General features: G+C 47.8%; 1 protein-coding gene across 1 annotated transcript in view; it reads right to left on the bottom strand.

Annotated features, from left to right (window-relative positions):
• Positions 1-5,474, bottom strand: part of LOC149328636 (uncharacterized) — a 33,718-nt gene extending 28,244 nt beyond the window's left edge. The window contains exons 1-3 of the mRNA XM_089559554.1: positions 5,390-5,474; positions 4,044-4,178; positions 2,816-3,092 (exon numbers count right to left, since the gene is read on the bottom strand). Coding sequence (XP_089415680.1) covers positions 2,816-3,092; positions 4,044-4,178; positions 5,390-5,462 — 485 coding nt within the window. The 5' untranslated portion in view covers positions 5,463-5,474. The remainder of the gene's footprint in view (positions 1-2,815; positions 3,093-4,043; positions 4,179-5,389) is intronic.
• Positions 5,475-24,116: the final 18,642 nt, after the last annotated feature.

Here is a 24,116-nt window from a genome sequence, read left to right as displayed (position 1 = left end):
ATAAGAAGGTTCTCGTACACTTCCACACCCACTGCTCGACCACCCTTACCGATTTTACTTGCGTTAATACAGGACGTACCGAGTCCGCCGCTATGGACGAAGGTAGCACTAGTGATTGCTCTCAGCGTTGACTTACACTAGAGGTAAATACCCCCGAAAGCAGAAGACTGGACAGCCGTCGCTGTAGATCAGTTAGTAGAGCACCGGACGCAAAATTCGGAGGTCATGGGTTCGGATCCCAGCGGTGGAATTCCGTTATGGTTTCTTCTGATTTTATTAATGCGAAAGCGTTAGATAGCTATGTTGGCGCCGGAAGTGTCCACAAAATGTGTCGTCGGCAGTTGGTCTCCTGTGGCGCAATAGTTTTCATGAGGTCATGTATCTTTATCATGAGAGGTGAGAATAAGTGAAATTGGATTTTGACGAAATAAATGGGGAAGTAGTTGTCTCACATCTCAGTGGACACCCGAACAGCGCCATAAGGGAAGGGAGGGAGGTGGAGGTGAATGAACTTGGAAAAACATTTACATTTACGCAAAATTTATAGACTGACGACGTCACACCCGAACTTAGTCACAGTCGCTCTTATGTGCAGACAGGAGAAAGAGAGAGTGGAAAGAGAATCCGCCGGAGCGACGACACTGGTTTCACAAACACGTATCGTAGGTCTGAACCAAATCCCAGCAATGTAATCAGTGGTTGTGCTCAATGTGGTGGCAGTGTTCTTGAGCACATTTCGCAAAATTCTGAACAACCATTCGCCGTATAGCATTCCGCGTAGTGCCATAACATTTCTCTCTCACATAGCTTACATATTTTAGTAAATTTGGAGGCTAGCTTGCGACGGGGGTCCGGGTCAATGGCGTATGCACCTTCCGTTGCATGCTTTCTGAGGCTATATTTCACCCTGAGGGTGCGGCTGAGGTGTTCACCGAGACGTCAAGATGTGAAGTTGCAGGCTAGCTTACGACAGGGGTTCGGAGTGATGGAATATGCACCTTCAGTTGCGTGCTTTAAGGATCGGTTGAGGTGTCCACCAAGACGTCGAGATTTGAGAGCTGAAGCCCCCTTTCCTCTGCTTTCGCATTCCTCCACGTAAGCAGACTTAAGTGCCATTATGATTTTGTTCTCCCACTGATGACAAACACATTAAAATCAAAGACAGCCCATTCGCTCCTTGGTTTTGGCAACTATTGAATTCCATCATGTACGCGCCTATTGTGAGGACATCACGTCTAAGATACTTTTCGACGAAAATAAACGTCCGAAACAACATTACTTCACGCAGCCCTATAATTCAGCGCTGACAGTGAATGCGGCAACGAGCTGATTACCTTCACAGGTGTAAACTATGACTACTTACGCCACTTTATTAACGAAATACTTTAAAAAAACGCTGTTGTGGGTATTGTGCCGAAAGGCTTCACAGAAAAGCGAACACGAGTAGTAGCTAAGGTTTCAATCTTCACCGCCTAATCTTGGTGGGCGACACACTACCGAGAGTACAAGCCACATAACAATCGACGTCTTTAAAACAACTATTATACACAGGGCAGCGATGCAATTTCGTAAGACAGGATATACAGTGCTTCAACTGATTCCAGCGGATTGCCTTTTAGGCACTTGCACTCTTCAGGCTAGACTTTATACAAAGCATACCCTGACGCCCAAGAGCACATGAAATCGACTTCGAGCCATTCTGCACTTTACTTCTCGGAGGTACAATGTTACCAGGAGAATATAAAATAAAAATATCATTACTATATGGAGCGATCACACGAGGCCGCATGTTCAGTAGTAATTTTTGTGCTGTGGTTAGCAGGAATAAAATTGTCATCTGGTTTACCATTCTCCTTGCAGCCGAAGTAATTAAACAGGAAGAGCCTTTCGTATTATACTACGCTTGTAATTCACTCAGCTTGAACAATTCTTTATTTCATCCTGAACACCCGAAAAAGAACGAAAGAGAGCAAAAAGTTCCCAGCCTGCTCTCCGTGTTGTCGTGACATTCGGGTCAACCCAGGCATTCAGAATGAGAGGAATAAATTCCATGTTTAAACCAAATCTTTGGTGATAGTAATACACACTAAACCTTTGCGTAACGCTTTTGAGCCGGCCGCAAAATTTTTTCCTAACAGCTCGAGCACCGGCCTGCTGGACGGCAGCAGCGCATCGACAGCCGCCGAATCTAGGAGTTCCGTACAGAGCGGATAATGCGATTAAACATGGCGGCCTTCTTGTTATCGTGCTGTGTGCTTCTATATAATTGCTGCGCAAACCTGTTTTACGACGCATCCTAGAATTTGCTGCGCCTTTCCTGCATATCAATACATGCTTACGCCTAACTTGAGGGGTTTGTGGTGCTGGTGTAGCTGGTGTTGATGCACAGGTGGCAATATACTTACAGTGGCCTGTAGAAAATTTCTCTGCCTGGGTGAATGATTCGAATTATTGTTACTCTAACACTCTCTCACACGTCCAATGCCCTCCATAATTTTTAAGAGCACCTAAACTGGTCTTCGAGCCTACTCTCCGAAACAAGACACGAATTATTTTACATCAACTGCTCGTCTCACCAACCGGTCCGTCTATGTTTCAAAAGATAATGCGAACGGCGAAGATAAGAACAAACCGCATTATATGGCGCCTATGCTGTATGTGCTCTTTGCGAGTTGTGCCTTGTGCCCTTGTCGTTCTTACGGGTTCATCGCCTTGGACTACACAACGATATGCACTTATTTGCCTGGTCTCAGGAACTAGTTAAAGTACAAAACTGCAATGCCTTTAGCGCTCGCGCCAGCGACTCTCCACTCACACGTAGTCGAAGGAGACGCCGTAGCCGGTTCCGCTGTTGCCGCCCTTAGACTTGGCCTTGGCTCGGAAAGCGGCCAAGCTGTACTCGTCGTAAGCGCCGCGAAAGTCTTTCGATCCTCTGTCGTAGTGGGCAGCCGTGTAGAAGAGCAGCGTACAGATGCCTTCCTGAAGATTTTGGAGCGCGGTATACACCCTCGAAGAGACCGTGCACAGCAACATATCATCGTGCGGTGTCGTCTCCAGCGGTTTAGGCTTCATGCGGGGTGTTCCCGGCGGCTCTGCACACAGCGCGATCGCCACCCGCTTCACAAGCGCGAATGTTGCAGGCTCGAAGGTAGAGAAAACCACAACGGGGAAGCAAAGTGCTTTAAACGTCAATTACTGAATGGAGTGTAGACTTGGATACTTTCAGCAGAAAAAAGGTTATTCTGGACCCGTGCAGTGCGGTTTAAAGCAAGATCACGGTGTCTTAAACATGAAGCTACGTGAAGAACTTTAATGAGGATGACGGCACATGTGCTGCATGTAGTAATGTTTCGAAAGACGAACATATTTACTAAGAATGTGCGAGTTTAATTCCAGATGACGATGGAGGCCCACTAACTCTCACTTATGGCCGGGGGGTTAAGGATAACAAGGGAAATCTGAACTCATTTGTTGTAGTTTGGAGGAAAAAGCGATTGGAATATTAGTGGCATAAAGGAAAACAGTGACGCGAAGATAAAAAAAGCTGATATTAAAATAGAGACTGCATAAAACTCGAAAGTCTTTTTGATTTCGAAAAAATTGGAGAGATTTCTTGAACAAATTTACAAGAAAAACACGAGAAAGTTGGTACCCGCCAAGACTCCGTCGCGAAGATTCCTGATACTCGGTGTCAGGCACTCAGGCAGCTTAAGGCAATTCATTGCTCAGCTCACGAGGCCCACAAAGAGACCCGAGAGACACTGATCAGAAAGTGACGGGAAGTAAGTAGTGACAACAGGAGTGGTAGAAAAAGCCAGGTTAGACATTAGGGTATATATAGGGTAAGAAAGTTGGCCGCAAACCGCAATTTACAATTAGCTTGTTGAAGATTACCTTTGCGATAAATCTAGCATGTAATTTACTATATCTGTTTCTCCGTCCACCTGTCTGCCTGTCTGTCTGTCTGTCGGTCTGTAGCCGTTCAACAGCACAAAAAAAATGATAATATGCAGAGGATTCATCCACTCCCTTCCCTCGCTCACCGTTGAAATTGTCAGGGGTCGGTGACGTTGTTATGGGCGGCGGTGTGGCCTCCGTCTTCACCGGATCCACTACCGACCCGGAGGGCCCAGACGGAACCTCAGGCACCATGCGGTCATCGACGGTGGATACGTCGACTGCACACAGGCCGCATGAAGGGACGGACATTTCAGTAATCTAAAGCTCAGAAATAGTGTACGGCTTCAGACGTAGCTCATCGTCCCAGATGAACACATTTATCGTGTCAGATGTCTGAAAGCCTTGTGCCCAGATTGCGCAGTTAGCCTCTAATGATTTCGCTTTCACCTGAGGAAGTCAAGTGCAGATCAGGTAGCATATTTTAACAGGCTGTAAAATTATTTGACGTTGGTTACATGACCGACGTTTCATGTAGCACAGATTTCGTAAAAGATTTTGTAAAAGCGTTTGTAAAAGTTTGCATATTTTGAGTGAAAGAGACCGAAACCTAGGACAAGACGGCACTGGCGCTCCTTCCAGCGCTGGTATCTTTGTTCGCTGGAAGCATGTACAGGGTCGTCCAAAAGTTCCCAGGCCACAGGGTCTGCTTTAGAGCGCTATAGTTGGGCAGCTACGACACCCCTGGAGCCAAAAATATCTGTAGAGGATAGTAGAAGTACTATTCTCACCTCTGAGAACCTTGATGTCTTTGATGCTATCATAAGTGGCAGTATACGCCGCTTGAAAGCAGACCCTGTGGCCTGGGAACTTTTGACGGACCCTGTACAGCCAGTACAGACCAGCCGAATTTTGTGTGGTTCAAAACTAACAAGTGTAAATTTACATAGTGCAGTAACAGTGATCTGTTAAGAAATGCATACCCCTTTCAAAGCGCACAGTACGGATTGAGTTAGAATGCATTGCATGAAAGTTCGAAAATATTACGGGGTATTAATGATGTTCTGTACGTATCGAATATCTTTAGAGTCGTTCCCTCGGCGTGTGGGATCTGCATTCTTCGTGACAGAAAGTGCCGAAACATGAAGAGTTTTTGATTTGTCCTACGTGTCTCAAATGGCCGCATAGTGTATATCGGGGAACGAATAACCAAGACGGGCAATACTAGATCTAGAAAAATCATACCCTATCCCGGTCAGTGGCGCTGTGGTGCCCTACGGAGACACGGAGGCCATATGCTGAAGTTTATCAAAAGACTGACGGATACTCTGCATATCATACACGTCAGTGGGTAGGCGATGGAGTTCATGATCGTCGTTGAGCAGTACCCGGCAATCAACGCAATGAAACCGCTTGCTTTGTACGCATAGGGTGGATGTTAGAGGTAAAGTGTACGCGCTTAGTTGATAACGGAACGAATCGTGCAGCTCACTTTCTGTTGTGAAATGTACGATGGTGACGGCGCCGACAGTCCCAAACAAGAACAGCAGAAGAGCGAGACCCATCAAGAACTTCCTGCGGCTGAAATGAGAGAGGCAAAGCGACGCAGACGTGTGATTCGTCGCGCCTGACGCTTTTTAAATGTTTTCTTCATTCTAACGCTCTACCGATCTGCAGGGCTCGTGGTTACTATAAGGCGCATGCTGTCCATACATTTCTTAATGTGAACAGTTGGCAGTGTCGGTGAAATGCTGTTGCGAAATGCACGGAACAAGGGTGGTAAAATATAGGTGGAATAAGCGCTGCCGGCTCTGGTCTCGTCATTCATGCGTTACGATTCTTTCACATTGCTGCACATTGTTTTTGCTTCAGAACACAATTTTTAACAGTAGGTATCACAAGTAGAAGTACGTTTCTGTTGGGAGAGCTGCGTGTACAAAACGAGGTCTATTTACCTACTGTAGTGAAGTCAGGCTGACAACTATGCAGGGCAGAGCACGAGGTCGGCCCAGTCAAGCAAATAAGTCATCGCTCTGGTATCGGGCGACCACCAGCGGAAACAAGCACCACATTGCACTTAGCGCAGGCCCATAAAGCCAGTAGGAAAAATGGCATAAGGAAGGACGTCAGGCAGGGAGACTCGATCCCGGCAGTTCTTTTCACCACCTCTTTACCGGTGATGAAGCGTGCCTTGGGAACGGTTCACAATAATAGCAATGGAGAATTACTTCCTAATCTCCGGTTCACAAATTACATTACCTTGCCAAGTCACCCAAAGGATAAATTGTAAAACACGATGAATGGCTTTTACTGGCAGAAAGAAAGGTAGATTTAAAAATCAGCATGGATATACGAAAGTAATGCTCTACAGTCTCTGAAAGCAACAGCAGTTCACAATGGGTAGCGAGACGCTGGAACTGGTAAGGGAATATGCGTACTTAGGCAAATTCAGACCATGAGAGAGAAATAACTTGCAGGATAAGCATGATTTGAACCCCATTTGGAAGGTTGTCTCAGATCATGAATTGCAGTTTACGAATATGCCTCCGTAGTAAAGTACGCAACAGGTGTACCTTACCGGTACTCGCATATGGGGCATAAATGAAGAGGCTAACTAAAACGGTTCATCTTATATGGATGAGAACGCAGTTTGCTATGGATTGGTAAATTATAGGTGTAATGTTAAGAGATAAAAAGGGGACAGAGTGGCTGAGGGAACAAACGCTGTTTAGTGGCATCTTACTCCAAATTAGGAGGAAGAAATGGGTGAGGACCGGGCATGTAACTCGCAGGAAACATCAACGTTGGTCGGTGAGGGCAACAGACTGGATACCGGAGCAGGTAATCGTAGCAGGAGTGGCAGAAAGTTAACGTGGAGAGATGATACCAAGAAACTTGCGGGGATAAGGTAGCGGCGGCTGGCACAGGACGTGGCTAATTGGAGAGATATGGGAGAGGCCCTTGCCCTGCAGTAGGCGTAGGGAACCTGATGGTGATGTTATGGCAATGATGTGAAGGAAGCCAACTGCCATCGGACCCACAAAAACGTAGTGGAATGTTTTTAAATTTGCATTTGTAATAAACTGAAAAATACTATCGTAAATATTTTATCGCTGAGTTAGCAGTTCGTAGATCCGGACTCAACTGGGTGCATGTCGTTTTTATTCCTCTCTGTCGACAATTATCTCTCAACGATAAACTATTTTCCCACATTATTTTGAGTCTATAAAAAGCACAAATCTAAATATACCATGGGTGCCTCATAAACCACATTCCTGAAGAAAATCTCAAAGCATTTAGGTTGCCTGCTATGGCCTCTTTGGTCACTGTCTAATGTTCTTGCTATTGCTGAAATCCTTGCTGAAATCCAGTTGGGAGCGGCTACATTTCTGTATTAAGGTAGCCATGAGTCCAATTTAACTTGCATTGAAATATAAGACCTTCCACCAGTACTACCAAATGATGCACACTAGCTCATTTTCTGGGGTGGGCCTGTTTGTAAAATTTAGGGGTTCATTAGGATTTTCAGGGATGGGCCAAGTTTCAGATTTTTCAGGTGCTCAGATTTAGAAATTCGGCGTTGCTGATGGTGTCAATGCCCTATCAATCAATGAAAGATCCTTGTGAAAGAAAAGCCATTTCTCTTAGAGGACAACATAAACAGTAAAGCATAAACTCTCCCGGGTGCTTCCCTTGGTTTCGTTGACTTTTGGTTGCCTATTTATGTACGTCATCACGAGCCTCCGAGCTCAATACTCTCATCTGCTGAACAGATTAACGGAGTCTTCTGTTCTTGGTCTTGATGTCTTAGGTTTGCACAAGCGGGTTCTGGCACAGCTTCTGCAGTCGCGGTTCGGTCACGTTTTACGTGCGCTCACGGCAATATAGTTGTTCTTACTACGTCCGCCGCTATGAACGAGGGTGGCACTCGTGAACTCTGTCAAGGTTAGGTTAACGAAACATAATACCCTCTAAGGAACATGATTGGTCAGGCAGCGCCATAAGTATTCTGGTAGAGCACTGGAAGCAAAATTTGTAGGTCGCGTGTTTAGATCCTCCTGGCGGCATGTGATTGTTTTGACTTGCCCGTCGTAATGGGCCATTTTTGAGTGATAAAATATTTACGTTTTGCGTTTTTATTTATCAACAGCAGAAGTTTATAAATATTCTACTGTGCATTCCATGGTTTCACTTTCCATTGGTTTCCTTCATATTGACTCATTCAGGGGGATATATTGCCGCAAAAAGCCCAAAAAAAGACAAAGTGGAGACGAGCAGGTACAGAGTTGTCCACTCTTAGTTACAACAGGCGAGTATGCTGCCGTGCTCGTCGGCGAGCCCAGCGTCTTACACGGCGAAGCATTGAACTAAAGTGGCAGCTGATATTATGCACCACCTCCAGCTACATGTGCGCCTCTGCCACTTTGCTGCAATAACAGGCCGTGTCAGGGGCAGTGGCGCTCGAAGAGCGCGGCCGCACACTCAGGTGTTTGTGCTCAAAATGGACAACGACTAAATAGCGATTAAATGAACTTAAAATGGTGCCCGACCGAAGTTTCTTACGTAACTTCAAATCAAGAGGAATATTAGACACACGTCGCCTTACTTTATGCAGCATTCGCTTTTCGAAAGATTGTTCTTCGGGAGGCCATTCTGAGGCCATTTTCTTCTTGCCCCTATAATTTTCTCTCCGTCATTCTTTGTTCGGCCTCTACCTCTCCTTTGCAAGTGGAGCGGGAAAGCGAGGAACAGTTGGCTGATTGAAAGTGGAGAGAGAAATATTGCCTAAAAACAATCTACCATGTTTGGCTGGTGGCGGCTTGGCACAGACGCATACGCCAACGACACCGACAGAGTTCTCACCTTAACGCCATCCTCATGCTATCGCATTAGAAAACATGCGCTAACATTTGCCAGTGAAATTAAGCGATCGTTCCATTCTCTGTGTATCTGCCTATGATTTGCGCTAGTTCAGAATAGGAACCTATGAAGAGAGGCCAAAACTGGTGGCTCAGCAGTTATGGTGCTCGGCTGCTGTCCCAAAAGACGCGGGTTCGATCCCGGCCGCGGCGGCTAGAATTTCTTTGGAGGAGAAATTCTAGAGGCCCGTGTACTGTGCGATGTCAGTGCACGTAAAAGAACCCCAGGTGGTCGAAATTTCCGGAGCCCTCCACTACGGCGCCTCTCATAGCCTTAGTCGCTTTGGGACGTTAAACCCCATAAACCAAACCAAACCTTCCTCATGCTATCGCATTAGAAAACGTGCGCTAACATTTGCCAGTGAAATTAAGCGATCGTTCCCATTCTCTGTGTATCTGCCTATGATTTGCGCAAGTTCAGATTAGCAGCTTATGAAGGGAGGCCAAAACTAGAAGGCGGGTTCCTTGAAGGAGATTATAAGTGCATGCACGCTGCCAACATCGGCGGTCAACACGGCGCAGAATATTCACACGTGATAGTTTGTGAAACATTTGAAGTTCAGAGCAAGAATGTCGTCCCATCTTGCAACTGACAAATTACTTTGCCATCAAAATTGCTTTCTGGAAAGTGTTCGAGACCGAGACCGACTGTCACTTTTTCATAAACTTTATCATCATCCATCACTTCATAACGACTTTTTTTCTTTGCCTACTTCGATTTTTGACCGCCGCGATCATCCCTTTAAAGTTAGACGTTTCACGTGCAGAACATTTATCTATGCGCATTCATTCTTACCACGCACAATATCTGACTGGAACACTCTGCCTTCACATATCGCAACCACCACTGATCCTGATAAATATTTTAAACTTATATCTTCAATAACTACTGCTTAACTCTTCGCATACATTGTTATTTTGTTCATGGCTTCCTTTCTTGCAGGGTTTGTGACTAAAAAGATTCATTGTATTAGTGTTCTGTTTGTATAATTTTAATAATGCAGTAATCTTCGTTCTCTGCCGCGCTGCCATTCTTTTGATTCTTTTGCTTACTTATATGTCATGCAAAGTGTCTTACTTGTGCTTTTGATTGATTCTTTTGCTTACTTATTTCATCCGGTGTGTCTTATTTGTGCTTTTGTTGCTTGTTTTATATTTGTGGTTTTTCTTTTATTCTGTTCAATTGCCTGTGCCCCCCCCCCTCCTATGTAATACCCTCTCGAGGGCCTTTAGGGGTATTCTGTATAAATAAATAAATAAAATATAAGCCGGAATTATTTCGTTCTGATAATTAACTTTTGTGGGTGGCGTTAGGGAAGACTGGCCTAACGCCACCATGAAACTATGTGTTTTATACTGCGCAAGGTGGGTGCGCACGCAGTCGCCGTACACATCGAAACACGTATCTTCCGCTTACGAGGTTAATGCTGAAGCCAGCATGCCAGAGCTGAGGTTTAATGATTTCGTTGCGAGCCCTCGGTTGAAATAGTGCTCTGCAAACTATATTTAAAATAAAGTGTTTTCTTAATAGGCAAAGCGTATACTTACCCTGTTATTTCAAATGAAGGAGCGGAATGAGAGAAATAGAAGGCCGTTAACGACGGTAATGAAGAGGACTGCGTGCTTAACAAGAACAAAAACCTACCTTCATCAGTGGGTCCTGCGTCCTGGGTAGTACCTATATTGGAAAAGATGTGTATGGTAAAAACAAACCAATCAATGAGTACCGGTTAGGTTATCTCTAGGCAAACAAGAATATTTCCTAGCGCTCATACAGTGTTGTTCTCAAGACGGCTGTTTCCGCTTCGGGCTTACACCGCTTTGCCCTGTTGATGGCACACAATGACAAAGAGAAAAGAATTTAAGGGGAGTTCACTTACTCTGCACCGACATTTCCGAGACACCGGACGTCGCATCAGCTGCGAAGTATACATGAGAACATAACTACTACTGGCCACATAGTTACCAACTCAACAAATGTGATATCCGTTTCAATTTTTAGCTCCGGAAAAAGTATAGTGTGATGCTGTTTTAGATCCAGAGGAAAACAAAAACCGTCCAAGCTATGTTTGAAGGCCACGCATCACCGTCATCCGCGTCTGCATCCTGCTGCGCAGCTTCTGTGGAACCAGACGATAGGTGAACTCGCCCAGCGATGGCGGGCTCGGGTCTATTTTCTTCTAAACGGTCCTCAAAACTATGGTTTCCTATACGTTTCTAGAGCTCATACATCAAAGGAAGGAAGCGTAGAATACTATCTGAGACGCACATACGCTGTTGTCTCATTGTTGACAACTGTCCACTTCCCTCCAGTAGCACCATTTATTGACCGGCAATAGGACACATCGCGCAATTCAGTGGGGATATCATTCCCTTTGATTGCGGGAAAACTTAAGTGTGCAGGTTGAAATTTCAGGCCATACTGATAGTCATCATCTCATATTTATACTGGGCACAAAATCAAACAGCTAAAGTAGTTCATAAGCTCCCACATGACATTTTTCTGGCCAAGGACGACCAGCGCTGTGCCCCATATATTCGAATTTGGATGAGCGCTGCCTTGCAGTATGGGGTGGATGCGAGTGAAAAACGCGTTTGTCCATGTACTGTGCGTCCGTTTTCGACAATAATAGGTCGTAAACATTGCGGTTCTATTTTCCTCTGTCGGTACACGAAGCGCAAGTGAGAGTCGTTTTCAGTTCCCGGAGTGCTAGTCCCCGGCCCTTCCTCAGTCATGAAATATGATGGGCCGCACTAGAAAATTACGATTATTTGCCGTGCGAAGTAGAAGCGCTGCCCGAATATTTCCAGGAGAAATTGTAGCTGACCGATTATACGTAGAACAGCACCTCGACACTACAGGCTAGAGCAGCGACCATTAGAATGAGCAAGCATTGAAAAGCCCCGAGTTTTTCTTGCAGCGATGCTGACCTGCGAATTGCGAGCAGCAAAATCAGTCGTAAAGAGCGTAATGAAGGCGCACTTTTTCCACAGACGACAGATGGTGACTAGCTGATGGAGCGCATCGGGAGATTCAGATTCAGGTTGCTGAATTTACGTGGAGTGAAAAAGCAATGTATCCTGGACAAGACTTAGTTGAGTAATCTGTGAAAACAACTATATTTCAAATGGGGACCCTATTCCTTGAGTGCTATTAAGCGCTGTACTCGCCAACGGCCAGTGAGGGCTAAGCTGATGCGAGTTAGGCCTGTTAAACGCTATGCCAAGCGTTGAGCAACTAGGACCCGCATGCAGGCGCAGCGCGCACAAATGAGCTCTAGAAAGGGTCAGTGGAGTGACAACTCACCCATGGCTGCGTAGCTTAGACAGGGACTCAGAGACAAAAAGAAGCTCGAAGCTGGAGAGGCGCAGCTGCTGTCAACGGCTCTTGTAGGCTGTCACGAGCGGAAGGCAGCGAAATCTTCAACGGCCGGCGCTCGCGCTCTCCCTGCCGCGTCTACAGCGCCACTTACGGTGACTTTTAGAGGCGCGAAAGAGCTTCAGTTGAAACGAGGAGGAAGATCGACTGAGCAGCGTGTTGTGTGCTATTCATGAGACTTCATAATTTCAAGCGTTTTTTTGGATATCAGCCATGTTAACCACTGCCAAAAAGCAATCCTTTATTCCCGCGGATGACTATGGCATGTGCCCTGTTGTTTCCCACTGCGTCTTCTTCCTGTCCGCTCTACTAAGTATCTATTAAATGTCTACCGACGGACAACGTCTAGGAAACGGTTCAGTAGCAGTTTCAAGCGGATTTTATATCTTGTTTAATTTGTCCTGGCAGCGATATGGTGAATACCTCGTTACGACATGCTTCAGCTTCTCGTCTTGGGCTTAGTCGCATAAAGCCGTCGCTTTTGAGGCGATCCCTTGAAAGCCGTTTAAAAAGTGATTGAATAAAACTCCATTAGAAATTTGTTTCTTCGATGTACAATCTGATATGATATTCTTCGGCATGGTCAGTTTATTTTTCGGCGCACTCCCTCTTTGTGGATCGCCTCTAAGATGACATTTTGTGTTAATAAATCAGTGGCAGTATTTCCTCAGCTACATCACATCTCTCAATTTATCACCCTAAAATTTATCACTCTTGTCCATTGTAAACAGCAGTGGACACCTTAGTCGCGCTTGAAGCTGCGATACCAGTGGAGCCAGAGCTTGGAAAGCAGAGGGAAGGCGCATACCTGCCCTCTTGGAACAGTGGATACCTCAATCGTGCTTTAAGCTGCGTGGCGGCAAAATTAGTAGATAGTTTTTGAGGAAAGGAAATGGCGCAGTATTTCTCTCACATATCTCGGTGGATATGTGGACACCTGAAACGTGCCGTAGGGAAGAGGGGAAGGCGGGAGTAAAAGATGAAAGAGAGAAAAAGGTGCCGTAGTGGACGCCTCCGGTATATATCGACCACCAGGGATCTTCAGCGCGCGCTGATATCGCACAGCACACTTGCGCGTTTTGCGCTCCGCCTCCATTGAAATGCGGCCGCCGCGGCCGGCTTCTAACCCGGGTACTCTGGCTCAGTAGACGAGCCCCTCGACAGCTCAGCCATCGCGGCGTGCGGCGGTAGTGACAGATGTGCGCTGTATGCGTTAGCATCGACAACGTTGTGCCAGAAACGCGGCGCTGAAACCACGGGCGCTGAAGAAAAAGTGCGTATAACGGGTTCCGTGGGTTAGTGGACGCCTGAATCACGCCTTTAGATAAGTGGGGTTATGAGAGATATATGGACGGCAGGCATTGACAACGTTGGGCCAGAAACGCGGCGCTGAAGCCATAGGCCATCGGCGTTTAATGTGTTCATTGGCGTTGGTGTTGACAACGTTTTGCACTGCGATAATTTTAAGGAAAAGAAGTGCGCATAACTGGCTCTCTTTGTCAGTGGACGCCAGTGCTGCCAACCTCCAGAGCCGCTTCTCCCCCCAATATGCAACCAAAAATTCCCTAGATTTCCCTAGATACGAAAAATAGTGTTCAGTTGCATATTGTAAAATTGTAAAATTGTATATTTATGCGTAGTTCAGTAGCAAGTTTTATCATGCAGCTACCCTGTTACCAGACGTTGGTAAGCAAATTAGCTGTAAATTTGAGATGAAGGATGTAAAATGAACTTCTAAAGGAAGCTACAAAATAAACCGTAGCGCTCTTTGGAAATTACAAATTAAAGGCTCTATATCGTATATGTCTTTTTTTTTAATCCAAACTTTATTTCAAAAATGTGCACATTCTTTAGAATGAGCCACAGGCCAAAAGCTAAAGAAAATAGCTTGAAAATGCCTGTGGCTCATCTAAGAGCCATTAAGACATAATAAATAAGATAAACACATTCATACAACGGTGGCAGGTCGCATACGAGCACACTATAGAAAGAATTAATATTTACAATTGAACGGATTGCTACAATTGTACGCAAGATATTAGTCAACAGGCATGTGGAATTAACTGAATTTTTTTCCCTCATGTTGTGTCGGTTTAGACTTCAGCCGAAGGGTATCATGTACAAAATGCCTGGAGGTCGCTTGGGCAGTGTACGGAAACTGTAATATAAAAGCTCCTTGTTCATTTGCTGTGATTCCTCTAGAGGGCGGCTGAAGTAACAGTTTGAGTCAATTAAAACAATGAAGCAGGGATTGACTTTTGTATCCCTCTTGTGACGTCAACTCACTTCGTTTATTGTGGTGGGGCTTTAAATCATGGTTTATGATATTTGAGGGTCTAACGTCCCAAAGCGAACCAGGCTATGAGGGATGAAATAGTGTAGGGCTCCGGAAAATTCGACCCCCTGGGGTTCTTTAATGTGCACTCACATTGCACAGTACATGGGCCTCTAGAATTTCGCCTCCATCAAAATTCGACCGCCGAGGCCGTGATTGAAGCCTTGTCTTTCGGGTCAGCAGCCGAGCACCATAACCACTGAGCAACCGTGGCGGGTGAACTGGGAATTGTTCCCTTAGTTAGACTAGCTCAGATTTCCAACACGGCGCTCCTTTATCAAAAAAAAATGGCGGCCTTGTTCTGTTCTAGTTATCAAAACCAACATGCAGATATGCTTAATAAATAGGAATTTTACGTCGTGCAGCGAGATCCAAATACAGCGCGAGGAAGGGGCACGCGTGTTGAGGGAAGACGGTGGTGCGCCAGATCACATCAGCGGGTGCCACTGGCCACTTCAGGGACCATACACGTCCGACTACGTCCGTGTAAAGGCTGGTTCACATGCATGTAAGCGACTGAAAATTCAGCAGCGCAGCGCTGCGAAAAATTTGTACCTTGTTGGAACATCGTCGCTCTTCATGCTGGAGCCGCCGCAATGGCTCTAAACAGCTTTTGCGCTGCAGCAACAAAGCGTTTTCACCTGCATGTGAAACAGGCTTTACTCGTGCGCGCGGCGGTGTTGTGCGGGCCTCCGTCAGTTGTAGACAAAAAAACAACAAAAAGCATGTACTGTCTTCACAATTTGAGCGAGAAAAAAAATAATTCTCCGAGCAAATGAAATTTCCCTAGATTATAAAAAAAATCCCTTTTCCCCTAACCTACTGCGAATTCTCTAGATCTAGGAAAAAATCCCTAGGGTTGGCAGCACTGGTGGACGCCTTAATCGCGCTTATGGGTACGTCGGGGGATGAGAGAGTGATGTGGTCTGCATGCCTAAAGGCCGGAATACATGGAGCGTTTTTACCGCGGCGAGTTGTCGATTTTCGTCCGACGGCGCAGATTTGACGCCCGGCGTCGAGGAAAAGGCCCGCCGCCGCCGATCAGGACCGGCTAGGTTTTGACGCGCGGCGTCCGGTGAGGCCGGAAGCGGCGGCTGATGCGAGCCAATAGCAGCGCAGAAAGCCCGCTCTTCCGGTCCTCTGCCTGCCGCCGCCAACATGGCCGCCATGGCCGTCGAGCTACGCTTGTTTTTGGCACGAAAATGTTATTGTCGTGGAAATAAACGCTTCATCAGACTTGAAGTGTCGCTTTCTTTGGAGAACATGGCCAAATCTTGGATCGGAATGCCTGCGCTCCCTCCCTGAAGCGAATGTGTCGAAGAAAACCGCAGCCGCTGGTGTCCGCGGCTGAGCGGGCGTCCAAAGGTACGCGTCGGCATGCATTCTAGCACGCAAATCTTCATAGATACTTAAGCGCCCGTGCTAAAATTTGTACAGTGGTGTCGAAGCGAAACTTTCCTGATTTTAACAGAATGGTCAGCGTCGCTGTTCTCACAGACCTCCTTGCACAGTGGTGTTTACACTTGTTGATCACATTTGCTTTCGCGCGAGGGATACGCGTCGGCGCGCCGCCGCTTCAACGTCCTTGTATCTGCAGCCGGGCGTTGCGCCGCCGCGACGTTTCCTGCCGCGCAAATGTCGTCGAAAAAAACGTCGCATGTATCCTGGCCTTTAGTCCTGACAGCGGTGAGCGAACTCTCGTCGTCAACCAGTAACTGCCACCTGTCAGGGTGGTAGGACGGTTGGGGAATCTGTTATTTATTAACGCCACAGCGTTAAGGTCCCCGTGTCGCAGAAAATCCGGTGTCGTCGTCGGCAGCGTTGGCCGTGAGCGAGAAATACCAGAAGAATCAATAAATAAAACACAGCAGAAAATTGGTAGAGTTTGGGAACCGAACCAGGGCCTCCGGAGTGCGAGACGAGCACGCTGACCATTCCGCCACGCCAGCTCTTTTTTTATTGCTTATTGCCTGTTTTGACAGATTACAACACATCACAAATGTGTTCTGCGCTGCACTCTCAAACATCAAGAGCGGACATGTGTTTCATTCGCGTGAAAAAATCAAAACTGTTTCATGGAACACAACTCTGCCATCAAATGGACAACTTCATCACCAAAACATAGATGCTTGTACACTTCAGGTGGCTTCAATATGGTTTGATTTGGTTTAATGGGGATGTAATGAGGCGGTTCGCACACTTAGTATGGACCAACGTTTATAGATACTTTTTTAGTTCCATAACTCCTCCTCTGAAAGCGGGCGCCGCTTGTACCCGGGCGGTGAGAGGGCGCTGCAGTCGAGGCTTGCGCGTCGCCGACGCGCGCGCGGCTGCTGTCCTGCAGTTACTACTTAGCCCGTGCTCGTGTTTTTCGTTGCCTTTTTTTGTCCATTTGTGTTCCTGTGCGCTCTGCGAACACGTGGTCCCCATCGTACACTCAGAACAACAGACGCTGCTGGCCGTGAAGCAGCTTTCGATCGAAGCGCGACGATGCCAACTTGCTTCGTGCCCGGCTGTACCTGTCAACGCGGCCCCTGCTGTTGCCACATTTGCGAAGTCCCACCTAGAAAAGCATTGTCTGATCCCGTGCAAGGGATTGATTTCGCGCAGATTGTGGAAAAGAGCTCGTCGATACAGCTTCCGAGAAACTGGAGAATGGCGGCCCTTGAGGAGGAGGCGGGATAATACGAAGAGGTTGTCCTTCACGACGCCGGGATGAAGGAAGGCGTTTACACCATTCTGAAAAGTGTCGCATTTCGTGAGGACCTGACCTATGCTGTCCAAGCAAATGGAAGGCTGTTGGACAAGTGGGATACTGACATTCAGGTTTTTTCTGTGAAAGATGTAGAGGCAATTTTGCAGATCGTGCACACAAAGCAATTTTGCCGCGGTTGCTCTGACTTCGATGTCGCCAGCTGCAGTAGCGTGGCCCAAAATGCTAGAAGTACGCTCTATCACAAAGACTACGCTGCTTTGACAAGTGCAGACAAAGAAATATGTGCTATGTGCACCAGCTTGGCAAAATGTTTGAAGCGGAGGGCATCATCGACACGACCGAAGTAAAAGGTGCCTGTGGCAGTAAGTGTGCTGAGAAAGCGGCTGATCCGTGCCACTGCATCACGAGGACGAAAAGATGTTTGCCTGTGTAAGCGCAGTAGAGGGCACTATAAAACAGGCTAGAAAGGACGAGTTGTTCGGCGACCTGTTTTGGAACGTGCTAGGTTCTCTTGTAAAAAAAAAGGCACGAATGGTGTTGGTTGACCACAGCATGCTGAGGTGTTCACAGCTCAATTAATTTACTTTTATTTAGTGACGCGCATGCACTTATTTGCGCGAGCAAAGTGCTTGGAAAATAGCAACGTCGTTAGAGCTCTAAGGGAGCGAAAGAAGGCGAAGCTTGTCTGACAAATTAGTTGACAGCAAATTTGTCAACAACGATGTTTAGTTGGTTTGCGAATAACATTTTTCTATTTAAATGCCAAGGGCCTTGAGTTACTCTTGCGTTTCGCCGACACCGGTACCGAACTCGCGGCTTTCGGGAAAGCAGCCGTAGCCACTGAGAAAGCGGCGGGTTTTATTTGCGCCAGTATTGCTGCAATAAAACGTAAAAGTAACTTTGCGCTAAATGCGTAACACAACAGCCAGTCGCGAAAAACTGGTTCGGCGCATAATCCGAATCTATCGAAGTACCAAGGTTCATCTCACGAGAAGCAGAATCGAAGCATGCATTTCGTCATTGCCCGTACAAAACGGCCGCTCGTGAAACTGCTCAGAATACCACTCTTATTTGAAAACTTTAAAAGGGCGCAAACACACACGACCACAAAGTACAAGAGACGAGACACAAGCGTCTCTTGTACTTTGTTTGGTTTATTGGTTTGGTTTATTGGGGTTTAACGTCCCAAAGCGACTGAGGCTATGAGAGACGCCGTAGTGAAGGGCTCCGGAAATTTCGGCCACCTGGGGTTCTTTAACGTGCACTGACATCGCACAGCACACGGGCCTCTAGAATTTCGCCTTCAAGAAATTCAGCCGCCGAGGCCGGGATCGAACCCGCGTCTTTCGGGCCAGCAGCCGAGCGCCGTAACCACTTAGCCACCGCGGCGGGGCTCTTGTACTTTGTGGTCGTGTGTGTTTGCGCCCTTTTAAAGTTTTCAAATATGAACCAACTTGCCCAAAAAGAAGTGTTAATGAAATACCACTCTTAAGTTCGAAAACGCGCTAAGCACACATATGTTATGTAATACCTCCGGGCAAGAGCCGCAAACAAAAAACAGCAGTCGCGCAGCGATGATTCGAATGCGAGTGCTCGTACAAAACGCTGCACGCTAGCAGACGACTCTCGCTCTCCTAGCTCAACCCGCGATTGCAGCGCCGCGGTGGCGGGGACGGCGACAGGCCGCCTGCTCCCTACGGGCGCTGCGAGGAGTTATGGAACTAAAAAAGTATCTATAAACGTTGGTATGGACGGCCACAGTCCTTGTTCCGGAAGTGCTGCTCAGCAGGCCAGCGGTCGGAAGCGCAAACCTGAACTTCGTCAGCTTCGCCTACCTTCTTCTTTCTCGCGTCGTCGGCGCTAGCTGCTGGGGCATCGCACCCCAACTTTCTTTCTTACAATACCCCCGCGGTGACCAGGCGCCATCCTGGCTGCCTAAGGGCACAAGACGATAGCTGGGTCGTAGTAGGGCTTCATGCAGTCTAAGTGTGCAATTTCACGGCCGCGGCGGCGATGATGAGACGAAGGCGTGATGGGCTCGACGAGATAATTAGCTGGGGATATCTGATGAACAACGCGATATTGGCCCTTGTATTTGCTCAGCAGTTTTGTAGACTGTCCTGAGCTGGCGGAGCGCACCCAAAGCCAAACCAAGGATCCAGGAACATAGAACGGTGGCAGACCGGGAGAAGCGACGCGGGTGCGTTTCTGACGGTGCTAGTCGTGAAAAGTAAAGGAACGGGCGAGTTGACGGCATTCTTCAGCATGCGCAGCGGCCTGACAGACGGTTGTAAATTCGAACGAATCGGGGTGGTAAAGGGGTGACGATCTTTGAGTGACGACACCTAGCAAAGGGCATGGTGATCTGTAATGACATAGAACAGGCGCCCATATAAGTAAGGACAAAATAATGTAATCGCCCAAATAATCGCCAAACATTTTTTCCGTGACCGAATAATTAGTCTGTGCATTTGTCGGCGCACGGCTGGCGTAAGAAAGGACGTACTCATTGAAACTAGGATTGCGATGAGCAAGAACTAAACCCAGACAAACGCCGCTAGTGTCTGCCTGGAGTTTTATGACGCGGAAAGGTCGAAATGGCGCAAGATCGGAGGTGACGTGCTGGCGCAGCGTTCCAAAAGCTTCGTCGCATTCAGCGGACCAAGCCGGCCAGTCGTGGCTGCCAGCGAGAAGTGTCACTGGGGCGATAATGGCAGCAACATTTTTGATGAACCGGCGCAAGTAGGGCAAAGTTTCATAGGCCGGTATATCCTGGACTCCCTCGGCATCAGAATACCGACCAAAGACACAACCCTCCTCGCCATCCCACGACCCCTTCACCAGGAGCTTCTCATTAGGCCGCTCCCGAGGAATATGCACCCGTCCCACCATGAGCAGCGCCGCAGAGCCCGTTCGAAAGCACTCCATCGAGCGTACGGCCCCGAGCCGGACGCCCTATGGGTGAACGCTCCCTGCACGGGTGATGAAGCGACAGCAGCTGTGGTGGACACCTCTTTATCCGCCCTCCTCGCACTACCTCTCCCTCCAGACACGTCCGCAGAGGCTGCAGAGGAAGCCGCCATTGCACTAGCTATCATTCGCACGGAAGCCCGGTATATATTAAGGGACTCCAAAACTGCGATTTTAAATTTTGCTCGAGGCCGAGTTCATGTCCCTGCTTTTGGCATACTGGACTCGCCCGATGCACCCCCGCCCCGCTATGTGGAGCTGATATGGGTGCCTGCACACTCCGGGAATCCCGGAAACGAGGCTGCCAACCTTTAAGCCCGAGGTTCTTTAAACCGGACTGAGGTGGCCTAAGATCGGGGATTCACGAAGGAGCGCATGCACATATTCAGTTAGCTGACCCAGGCATACAGAGCCTCACGCCAGCTCTATCCCCCACCCCAGCCCTCCCTAGATAACAAACACGCAACACTCTGGCGCAGACTACAGACACACACTCTCCCCTCACCCCTTAACCTAGCCCACTATCATCCATCCTTTTCCACTCCCGCATGTGCCCTATGCCCAGAACCCTTCACGTCTTCCCTCCACATCCTTTCCCTCTGCCCGGCGGACCCTCCCCTGAGGGACCTAGAGAACCTCAAGACCTGGGAGAACTGGGAGACCCTGCCGCGCTCGAAGGACACGGCCGTACTCCCAATGTTATGGACCTCAGGAACATAAATACTTGAGTGCAGTGGAGTCGTGCGGGGACCCTGGGGCGTGCCCCGAATTCCTGTGTAAATAAAGTTTTTGCTCTCTCTCTCCACGAAAGCTTCTGAGTTATTTCAGAGACGTGGGCTTCAGGAAATCAGGAACTGCACGGAGCTTGGCAGGGTCCCGGCGTACACATTCCTTGGACACGACGTGGCCTAGGAGTGTCACCTGTCGGGCGCCAAAGCGACACTTTTTAAAGTACAGCTGCGAGTGCGAGAAAAGGCAATCGACTTTAATTCAGGAGCGCAAAAAAAAAAGAAAAAGCATCCTGTTTAGTCCAATTCGAAGCTGCTTCGCATTCGTGCACGGTTGGTGCGAGCAGGTGAGCATGGCCGATGATCTCCTCTCATTCCGGCTGTAGTCGTTCGCGCTGGCGGGACTATGCTGCGCTATTCCAGTGGAATAGGGCTGTCGATGAAAACGTCCAGCTCGATGCGTCCCTCATGCCAATCACGTATGAGGCGCGGAGAAACACCTCGGATTCTGAACGTTGTAGAACCCTCCGCAAACACAATGGTTGAAGCATCTGGATCACTCAAGAAACCCTGATCCACGGCCACGCTCGTATTCTCTGTGCCTGGTCGGGCGGCCAGCGGGTCTGTCGCTTGTACGGTTGATACTGGGTCCATTGTCGTCTCCCACAGTGCAATTTCGACGGATGCGTCAATTACTACACCACTGTCGATACCTCGGTTTTCGAGCGTTTCTCGCAGGAGATGTTCAAAGGCAGCGCTGTTTGGTGTGTTCTGTGGGCTCAGTTCTTCGCTCTGACTTTCCTCTTCGTGGGGCATAGATGGGTTAAGGACATGCCTGGAGCGGCCAGCTGCGGCTCTGTAGCGGCAGGGCGGTCGTTGCGACCGTGGAACGTATCTCGCAGAGGTGGGGAATCTTACACGCTGGTTGTTCCGAGCAGAGCGGCTCGATCGACCGAAGTGGGATCGTGCATGCTGTGACACAGCCGAAAGTATAGCTTTGAAAACTTGTGCAAAAAGTAGTTGAGAGGTCATAGGGGGCGCCCTGTCTTCCGACAAGCTGTCCGTATCGTCGTGGCCGCGGGAGCGAAATTCCATGGCAGCAGGTAGCGTCAGTGGACGAGAACCGTGCTTGGCTGGTCCGGACGGCAAAGGATCGACTGCTGGGAAGAAGTGTCGCCGGCTTGGTTTCGACAGCCCGAACCTTGAGTCGAAGCAGTGCCCTCAATTCGACCAGGCACAGCTGTGAGAGCAGTTTCAAGGCTCGCACTGACGCCGCTCGCGCGGTCCTGGGTAGACGAGAGGTGTGCCGCCAACTCCAAACTGCCCTTGGACGCCAAAGGCCAGGCACAGCGATGCTGCTCAGCAGGCCAGCGTTCTGAAGCGCGAACGCGAACTTCGTCAGCTTCGCCTTCCTTCTTCTTTCTCGCCTTCGTCGGCACTAGCTACTGGGGCATCAAACCCCAACTATCTTTCTTACAGATTTAACATCCCAAAGCAACTCGGGCTATGAGAACGCCATAGTGAAGGGCTCCGGAAATTTCAACCACCTGGGGATCTTTAACGTACACTGACATTGCGCAGTACACGGGCCTCTATAATTACGCCTTCATCAAAATTCCGCCGCCGTGGCCGGGATCAAACCCGCGTGTTTTGGGTCAGCAGCCGAGCGCCTTAACAACTGTGCCACTGCGGCGGGGTAGCTTAAATCTGTTTTCTTTGAAGTAATCTCGGACAGACCAGGCATCCTCTTCGCAGTGTCGTACAGCCATCCAGATTCCCAAATATTCTGCAGGCAAAAAAAGGAAAATATCATCACATTTGTAAAGATCCGGCTCAACATCCAGGAATCGTATTCCATACGGCGGCAAGGATAAGTCTTTCATTATTGTACTCTGGACCACGTCCCAAAAGTTCAGCGTATCCCAGCAATCAATAAAGACAAGTTCTATTAAGTGCGGTTTGTGACTCAACAAGCAGTCAGCACCCCATGGTCAGAATAATCCCTTCTCCTCCATCCATGATTTAACCGGCAACGTAACAGTGTGAAACTTGAAAAAAAAACTTCTTCACAGCCGCTGGCACCACCTTTTTCCGTACTCTCTTTAAAACATATACTACTTGGCCTCCGCTATTCAGATACCGATATATTGGCTCCCGGAAGACCAAGCAAATCGTTAAACAATTTCTTACGCGTGACATCTGATCATGGTCTTAAGGTGCGTCAAATCAAGTGTCGAATAAACGTTTATCAGAATTCCTTCTTTCCTCATGTCATATCAGTTTCCAACAAACTCCCCAAAATCGTCGTTCACTGAACATCTGTTGAAGCGTTTCATGCTTTTATTCGCGCTCTCATTCATTGAATCACTTAATCTTAACTCTGTATCAGTAATTTACGCGTGTGTGTGCCTGATTTTGCTGTAGTTTATGGCTGTTACGTGTGTTTGAATGTCTCATCTTCTGACTATAGCTCTTATAGAGCTTGATTTCGCTGTACGCCCGTCTGCAATAATGCCTTCGGGCGCTGCTGGTATCTGAGAACAAAAAAATAAATAAATAAATAAAAAGGAATTCCAAACTTGAGCGAGCTTTAAGAAACCGGAAAGCAAAGATCACTTCTTTCAAAATCCTACTTGCAGTGTATCTCATCCTCTCTACAGTGGAAATAGCAGAGTTTGGCAAAGCCGAAGAAAGCCTCCCTTGAATAAAAGTCCGCAGGAAAGGGTCGCGCTGATCTCGAAAAAACATAAACTTTGACAACACCTGCCTCCGGTAAAAGTGTGGCAAGGAAGGACCCCCATTTCTCACACGCAGAAATAAATTATAACACTTAGTTCTATCCCATGAAGACTGCCAAACAAAAACTGCGAAGAGACGATGAAAATTTTGAATGCTAAGCCGAGAGCATGAAAAGACCTGCAACAAATAGCACACTTCTGATACCACGTATACATTAAATATGTTTGCGCACGCGAATACAGACAGTTCCTTTCCCCACCATTTCTGTGTACGCATGGGTAGTTATTAAGTTTTGTCCTTCCAAAAGTCATCCTTATCTCGGTACTTAGGAGGAACACCTAGATATTTGTAACTGACATGTGACCACTTTACACTTGCATAAAACAAAAGCGCTGATGCCCAGTTCCCATTCCAAAAGCCCGCTCATTTGTCC

This window comes from Amblyomma mixtum, chromosome 9 (assembly GCF_055824585.1).
Source record: "Amblyomma mixtum isolate Tamu chromosome 9, ASM5582458v1, whole genome shotgun sequence".
NCBI classification, from domain to species: domain Eukaryota; kingdom Metazoa; phylum Arthropoda; class Arachnida; order Ixodida; family Ixodidae; genus Amblyomma; species Amblyomma mixtum.
Note: the sequence above shows the minus strand (reverse complement) of the source record. Positions and strands in the feature narration are given on the sequence as shown.